The sequence below is a fragment of the Zeus faber genome (genome assembly GCF_960531495.2).
Source record: "Zeus faber genome assembly, chromosome: 10".
Classification (NCBI taxonomy): Eukaryota; Metazoa; Chordata; class Actinopteri; order Zeiformes; family Zeidae; genus Zeus; species Zeus faber.
The window spans coordinates 1,274,071-1,281,783 of NC_137199.1; the positions used below are offsets into that span (position 1 = coordinate 1,274,071).

Genomic DNA, 7,713 nt, shown 5'->3' on the forward strand with positions numbered 1-7,713 from the left:
TCAGCTTGACAGCCAGTCTGGTGGGGACTATGGTGTTGAAAGCTGAACTATAATCGATGAACAGCATTCTCACATAGGCCCCCTTCTGGCCATCCAGGTGCGTGAGCGTGGTGTGCAGTACCTGGGAGACCGCGTCATCCGTGGATCTGTTTTGCCGGTACGCGAACTGCAACGGGTCCAAGGTGCGGGGGAGGGAGGCGCAGATGTAATCCTTAATCAGCCTCTCGAAACACTTCATGACCACCGAGGTGAGGACCACCGGACGGTAGTCATTCAGGCAGGTTGGAGAGGCGATCTTCGGGTCAGGAACGACGGTGGACCTCTTGAAGCAGGACGGGACCACTGATTCAGCCAGGGAGATGTTGAATATTGTAGTGAGCACCAGAGCTAGCTGGTTAGCACAGGTCTTCAGTACTCGCCCAGATATGCCATCTGGGCCCGCAGCTTTCTTGGTGTTCACCCGCATCAAAGCTCTCCTGACCTCGTGCACGGACACTGAGAGTGCGCGCTCATCCCCAGCGGTGTAACTCCAATTAGCCGGCGAGCTAGCGGTGTTGCTGCCAGACTTAAACCGCGCATAAAAGGAGTTCAGTTGGTTGGCTAGGGAGGCGTCCACACTCGTGGCTGGGGAGGAGCTTCTCTTGTAGTTTGTAATTGTTCGCAGCCCCTCCCACAAGCGTCGTGTCCCCCCGCTCCATCTGTAGCTCCACAGTCTCTCTGCACGTCTGTTTGGCGTCCCTCACCGCCCTCCACAGATTGTACGACGCCGCTTTGTAATTGTCCATATTACCAGATACAAGACCGTCGTTGTAAGCGGCCGTGCGAGCATTCAGAGCGCAGCGGATGGATTTACCAACCCACGGTTTCTGGTTTGGAAATATCCGAACTTTCACCGAATTTGTTGCAATAGTTCACATTTATTTTAGGTAAATTATAACGCACAGTGTTTTCATTAGTTTCATTCAATTAAAGACATCTATATATCAAAAAACACGGATTCATTCATTCTTTCAAACCATTTATTCTTTAAAATCATATATGTATATATTTATTGTATTATATGTACAGAACGTGTGTTCTGTTCCAAAACATGTTTATTTTTCTATAAATAAATGCAGGAATATCCGTTACACGCGGGTTGCTTTATGTTTCGAACCACTGCTTCCCCTGGGGGACAGATAAAGCATTGCAACTGCTTTTCCACAAAAACAGCTTGGGGACATTGCCAGGCGCCGTCGCAAAATTATATCATCGTGGGGGATATAATTTCAGCCAGGGTCCGAGCGCGATCCTGTCACCGACCCATCTTGCATGGGTCAGCCACGCCCTAATCACTTATCTGCCTGGGAATCTCTCACCCTCCAGCTCCAAGTGGCTCATACTGTATTTTCTAGTAAATGTGTTGAGATGTAATGTTACTAAACATCAGCAACTTTGTTTTCCATTCCATTGAAATACAGGCATTAAAGTCTGTATGGTGTCTTTGGTTGTAAGTGTATTCCAGTGGTTTTTTTTGCTCTTTATATATATATATAAATAATAATTATTATTATTTTTTTTTTTTTTCACCAACCCCCCTCTTTGGAGAACTATTTGTCATCTTTGGGTCTATAAACAACTTATCACTACTCCAAGAGGGGGAGAATCACCACGGGTGAGACAAATAAACATAGAAACAAACAACATTTACACAAAACATAAACATTGGACGACAACATGTATTGGAAAATAGCTAATTAGGTCCAGGAAAACTGCAGCAAAACTGGAACTACAACTGGTCACATGGCCTCTTCCTGTAATAGTTATCGCAGTAAATGAGGGAGGAAAGGAGAGGAATGCAACCAGGGGGTTGCATTTCTGGGGTGCACTCGAAGCAGGTGCGGTGGTGTGTGATGGGACCGCGTGTGTGTGTGTGTGTGTGTGTGTGTGTGTGTGTGTGTGTGTGTGTGTGTGTGTGTGTGTGTGTGTGTGTGTGTGTGTGTGTGTGTGTGTGTGTGTGTGTGTGTGTGTGAAGTCCACCGGTGAGTGTACATGACTTATCCCCATTGGTACTGGTGTAGAAGGTCGATATTATGCTGCGTCACCTTCAAGCAGCGGAAAGGGCCCCGAATCCCCCCGAACTCGGCAGCCTTGTAGACACCCTATGGCTTCAGGAAAGCCCTAACTATCCTGCCCTGCGGCCACAAAAGACCCCCGTGCCTCCAGAGAAGTCAGAGGGCTGTCGAGCAACCCCCACGCCAAGCCCCGAGGAGCATTACCCAGTCCCAGGGAGCATAAGGAGACCCCTCACCCAAAAGGCGCACACATACAACCAACCCCCAGGTGCAGGCACACCCACGGACCGCAGGCCCGGATCTGGCCCCAAGGCGACAGACTGACACCCACCCGAGCTGTCCACCTCACGGGCGAACCGGCAGGACTCCCATGCCCACCCACGCCCCACCCGGCATGAGTGCCAAGTGCCCATACACGTAGAAGCGCGTGCTCAGCGCGGGGCACCTCGATGTTACACCCCCCGCCAGCAGGAATGCCAGCAGGCCGCCAGATATACATGCCCTCCACCACCCCCAGCACCTGGGAACCCTGCCATAGAGACGTCAAAGACCAACAGCCACCCCCCACACCCGGAAGGCCCCCGGCGGCACTCTCCGCAGCCCACCCAGATTGCAGCACACCTTTTGCCATTTTTTGTTTTTGAACCACCACCATCCACCACTTTGGAGTACTATCTTACCATGTTTTGGTCTGTAAACAACTAATCACTATTCCAAGAGGGGGAGGATCACCACGGGTGAGACAAATAAACGTGTGTGTGTGTGTGTGTGTGTGTGTGTGTGTGTGTGTGTGTGTGTGTGTGTGTGTGTGTGTGTGTGTGTGTGTGTGTGTGTCCGCCGGTGAGTGTACGGTCCCATTTGGCTCTGGTGTATAAGGTCAGTATTATATCGTAGCGCCTCCAAGCATTTATTTATCCTCAAATTTGTTCAGAAACAGATTTCGGTTGACTGATAAGGTGAAATCAGTGAACGTTTACAGAATAAATACAGTGGAACCTGGAGTAAAGCTCAAACCCCATTGGCTCACAGAACCCGGAACTTGTGCTCAAACCCCAGTGTCTCGCAGAACTGGGGGCCTAGCATCTTATTTACATTTAAAGCTACACACAAAGAAACAGCCCGTTTTGGAACATGATTGTTAAGGTGCATGTTTGAATGGTTCGAATGCATGATCTGTGTGGTATTTTCAGCAACAAACTTCAACATCTTTTGGGGATCTTAGAGACCTTTGTTTCTGTTAAATCCCATGATTCTTTGTTTGAATATTATCTCACTAGCTATCCAAGTACAAACATGTATATATAGGTTTTGCTAATGTAATACGTGGTTAAAGTAACCAAACTAAAATCCATCCTTTTGTGTCTTTGGTGTAGAAACTGCAAGGGGATCGCATGTCCTTGACTCAACAACGTGATTCATTGAGGCAACTTCTCCAGGAAGCAAACCAGATCTATGATGATGTGAAGGCCAAACTGAAAGAGAATGAGACCCACGCTCAGGTTAGTGTCATGACCAAAAAAGGTCCAGATCTGGGCCAGTGAAAAGTCTGTACAACGTTTCTATGCATTCTGGCCTCAAAAAACTTGGAAGAAAAAACACTGGAGCTGTACAAACTCTGATGCGAAAACGTTGATTGTGTATCCGAGCGTCAAGTACAGCAATAAACATTTAGAGGCACTCCAGAGTCCAACTGACTAACCAAACCTTTTGGGTTTTCTTATATCCCAAGATGTACTATTCTCCAATTACATGTTCTGCTTCTTTAAGAGCCGGGAACCAGTTACAGTTTTGTTACCATGGTTCTATTTTTTTGGGGTGGGTTTTAAAGAACCAATCACAGTCTTTGTGGGGTGTGGACCAGTCACAGCTCATAGTCCTGTTACCAGGCAGCCTCTGCTTTTGAGGGTGGTTCTTAAAGAACCAATCGCAGCCTTGTTACCATGCGGCCTCCCTTTTCTTGGAAGAGGGTTTATCTATGATTCTTAGAGCTGCTGTACCATATATGGGCAGATGGCCTTGGCCTGTTCCAGACAGCTTCTCCTTTCCTAGAAAAGAGCTGTCTCCACGATTCTTGGAACCTCTTTGTCTCAAATGTATTTGGATTTTCTCCTTTTTTGGGGCCTGCTTTTGTAGAAGATCTAAGTCCTTTCTGTTATTTCATTACTTCCCTTTTTTGGGTGTTATACATATACCTTGAATATTTGTGGTTTAGTATAACATGTAATCAGTTTATTTTCATGTAGAGGTTAATAATTAAACACAACATTAACTCATTATACATGTTTACACTTCTAAGGTTCTAAGGTATTTCATGACGATAACAATTAAATGCTTTTATCATATTTACTTTTTACACTTTTTACTCTGTTTAAATCAACATACTGTATGAATGGAGCATATCATCTAAAAGAAGACTTAAAATATATGATATTTGTTACTTTTTTACTGAAATAGTTATACAAATTAGTATCACTGTGTGTGGTGTGCATGTTTTCCTTTTCTTTTCAGTTGGCAAACTTGGAACGGAAGTGGCAACATTTGGAGCAGAACAATTTTGTCATGAAGGATTGTATCTTTTGAGAGTGCCTATTTTTGTTATTTCAGTTATAAATATACGTAGTAACACGTTAATAATTTCCTTCAAAACAAAAAAAAATGTTTTTCAATTGTAATATCTAAAACTTGTGTCTGTGTAAAATGTAATGTCTACATTTTCATATTTCTGAAAGCAGAAATTATTTACTTACAGTGCATATGCATATTAAATAAATATCAGCATGTAATTTGATTGAATTGCCATACTTGTCTCCGTAAAACAATTGTAACTGTTTTATTTTTTAAATTTAATTAAATAACACAGTTAATCACAAACCCTGTTTTTTTTAAGTGGAGGTATTCTACTGGCAAACTACTGTCAGTCACATTTTGGGGAGGGTTTTATTTTCCCCATCAGAGAACGTATTCCAGTTGGAGAAGGAGTATTAACAGTATATCAAAGCTGCTGCTGAAGCAGGCCCGTTTCCTCCTGTCAGAATTCCAATCGTTTTAGGTATGTCATTTGGTGTTTCAGCAATCTATTGGGTATGCCAGTGTTTTCACCCAAAATCTTCAATCGTCATTCATTTCTAGTAAAACTGTTCCCACGTTAGGAAAACACGGTTCCATTATCTGTCCTTGACCCCGGTGTCCCCATGTCAGTTATCGCATCCAAAGCCCAGGAAAGTGACTATATCTCAGTCACCAGAACCGTAATCCAGCAACTCAGGGACTACAACAGGAGCCTCATCGATGTGTTGCACAACAACAGGAGCTGAACGTCGGTCCAGCACCATACGAAGGATGTGTAATTTTCCAAAGTGTTGTGTGGCAAAAGCCATATTTGCAATATCACTCAATTTGTTCAATTTTATGAAGCACTGAGAGAAATACTTGTAACAGAGGCTGTTCACATGCCAAGAGGCAACCATATTGCTCAGCATTACAGCTCCAACATACTAACTTAATAACAAATCACTAATGTGAACAATAATAATGTAAAAGTCTACGTTCCTCCGCAAGAATGTCTATAGTAATGTTTTATTTTGAATAGTTCCAATTGAGTTATTTTCTTGTAAATGTGTTTAGATGTAAATCAGGAACTTTGTCAAGTTTTCCATTCCATTGAAATACAGGCATTAAAATCTGTATGATGTGTTTCGTTGTAAGTGTATTCCATTCTGTTTTTGTCTCATTTTTTTATATTAATTTTTTTATTCTTTTTGAACCACAACCATCACCCACTTTGTACTACTATCTTACCGTGTTTTGGTCTGTAAACAACTAAACACTACAAGAGTGGGAGAATCACCACGGGTGAGACAAATCAATGTCTGTGCGCGTGCGTGCGTGCACACCTTTGTCTGTGGCTGGTTGAATTTTTTCAACTGAAATTGAAAGGCTGTGCAACAAGTAGTGTGTGTCCTAGTACTATGAAGACCCAGTTTGGGTGTCCTAAGTCACATGACAGAAAAGCTGTTGAACTTTAAAATGTAGATATATATATATATATATAAAAACACAACCTTTATTTTTAAGTTAAAAGACTGCAACATGTAGTGTGTGTTCTAGTACTATATAGACCTATTTTGGGTGTACTAAGTCACATGACAGAAAAGATATTGAACTTTGAAATATATATATATATATATATATATATATATATATATATATATATATATATATATATATATATATATATATATATAAATAAAAACAGGAGTTTTTGTTTGAAATTGAAAGAATGTTGAATGTGTAGTCCAGGTCTGTATAATCCAAGTTTGGGTGCCCTAAGTCATGACAGAAAAGCGATTGAACTTTGAAATCATATATAGGTACTCCTCACTTAACGACCAAGATCCGGTCCTAGGACTAGGTCGTTTAGCGGATTGATCGATGAGCTAGGACCTGTGGTATTTCACTGTTATAGGGTGTGGCGATTGGAAATGTTAGTGTGGTGAATACTGACAAACTGCGTGAGAAAGACTGTGCAACATGGAATCTAAATTCTAGTACAATATAGACCTACAGAAGCCATTGAAATTTTTAATTTATAAAATCATACATATAAACACAGTAACTTTTATTTTGAAATCGAAAGGCTGTGGAACATGAAGTTATTTTGAAATTGAAAGACTGTGGAACAGGAAGTCTACGGCTTAGTACCTTATAGGCCCAGATGTGTGTGCTAAGTCACATGACAGAAAAGCTGTTGAACTTTGAAATTGATAAAATCATATATATTAAAACAGGAAGTTATATTGTGAAATTGAAAGGCTGTGGAATGTGTAGTGTAGGTCCTAGTACTATATAGATGTAGTTTGGGTGTCCTTAGTCGCATGACAGAGAATCAATCAAAAGTTTTGAATTGCATCATGTAATTTAAAGACTGTTCCTAATTGCCAATGCAAAGCAACTGACTCAGTGCTGTCGCTGAGTCAAAAGCTGCACCTTTTTCCGGGGACACGGTCAGCCGCTCTCCCCTGTCAGGTCCGGACAAATTTCTGTTGAACATCTGAATATTGAACAACTTTACCATGGTATTAAACCGCTGAAAAGGCATTTTGAGTAAAAGATTCCCTCATTGCTCTCTCTGACAAGCTCAGATAGTGTAAATATTGGGTTCAACTAATGCATGCTGTTAAAGTGCTGTTTGCCACGCAGATTTAGGCACATCTAACATGTACTTCTCAAGTTTTGAGTATTTTCATCAAAGTGTATACAAACTACCCAAAACGGGTATTCAGCCAATTTAAAGGCCTCATCTCTGGTCCCACTTGGAAGAGGCCGATCTCTGGTGGTGGTTTGTACAGAGGACAGGTGGTGGTTATGTGTTCGGCAGTCTGCTCTGGCTCGCCACATTCACATGCTGCGCTGTCTGCTAAGCCCCATTTCTTCAAAGATGACTTGAAGCGGCCGACTCGGTTCGCAGGCGGTTCAGCAGATCCATTGCCGGCGTGGTAGATGTTCTCCTTCAACACCATCTCCCGGGTCTTGAATGCACGTGCATACGTGATGGCCCAGCCAACTCCCACTCTTGCTTCCAGGATGCCACCAGCCATGCACTAGTCGACAAGTCCTCTAGGATGGAATGGAGCATCTGTTGTGCCGCCTTGTTGTAGGG

General features: G+C 42.7%; 1 protein-coding gene across 2 annotated transcripts in view; it reads left to right on the plus strand.

Moving 5' to 3' along the window:
* ift74 (intraflagellar transport 74) overlaps positions 1–5,747 on the plus strand; it is a 126,149-nt gene extending 120,402 nt beyond the window's left edge. For both annotated transcript variants that reach the window (XM_080008332.1, XM_080008333.1), the window contains 3 exons: positions 3,428–3,553; positions 4,563–4,623; positions 5,253–5,747. In XM_080008332.1, the coding sequence (XP_079864458.1) occupies positions 3,428–3,553; positions 4,563–4,623; positions 5,253–5,368 (303 nt within the window). In that variant the 3' untranslated portion in view covers positions 5,369–5,747. The remainder of the gene's footprint in view (positions 1–3,427; positions 3,554–4,562; positions 4,624–5,252) is intronic.
* The last annotated feature ends 1,966 nt before the right edge of the window (positions 5,748–7,713 follow it).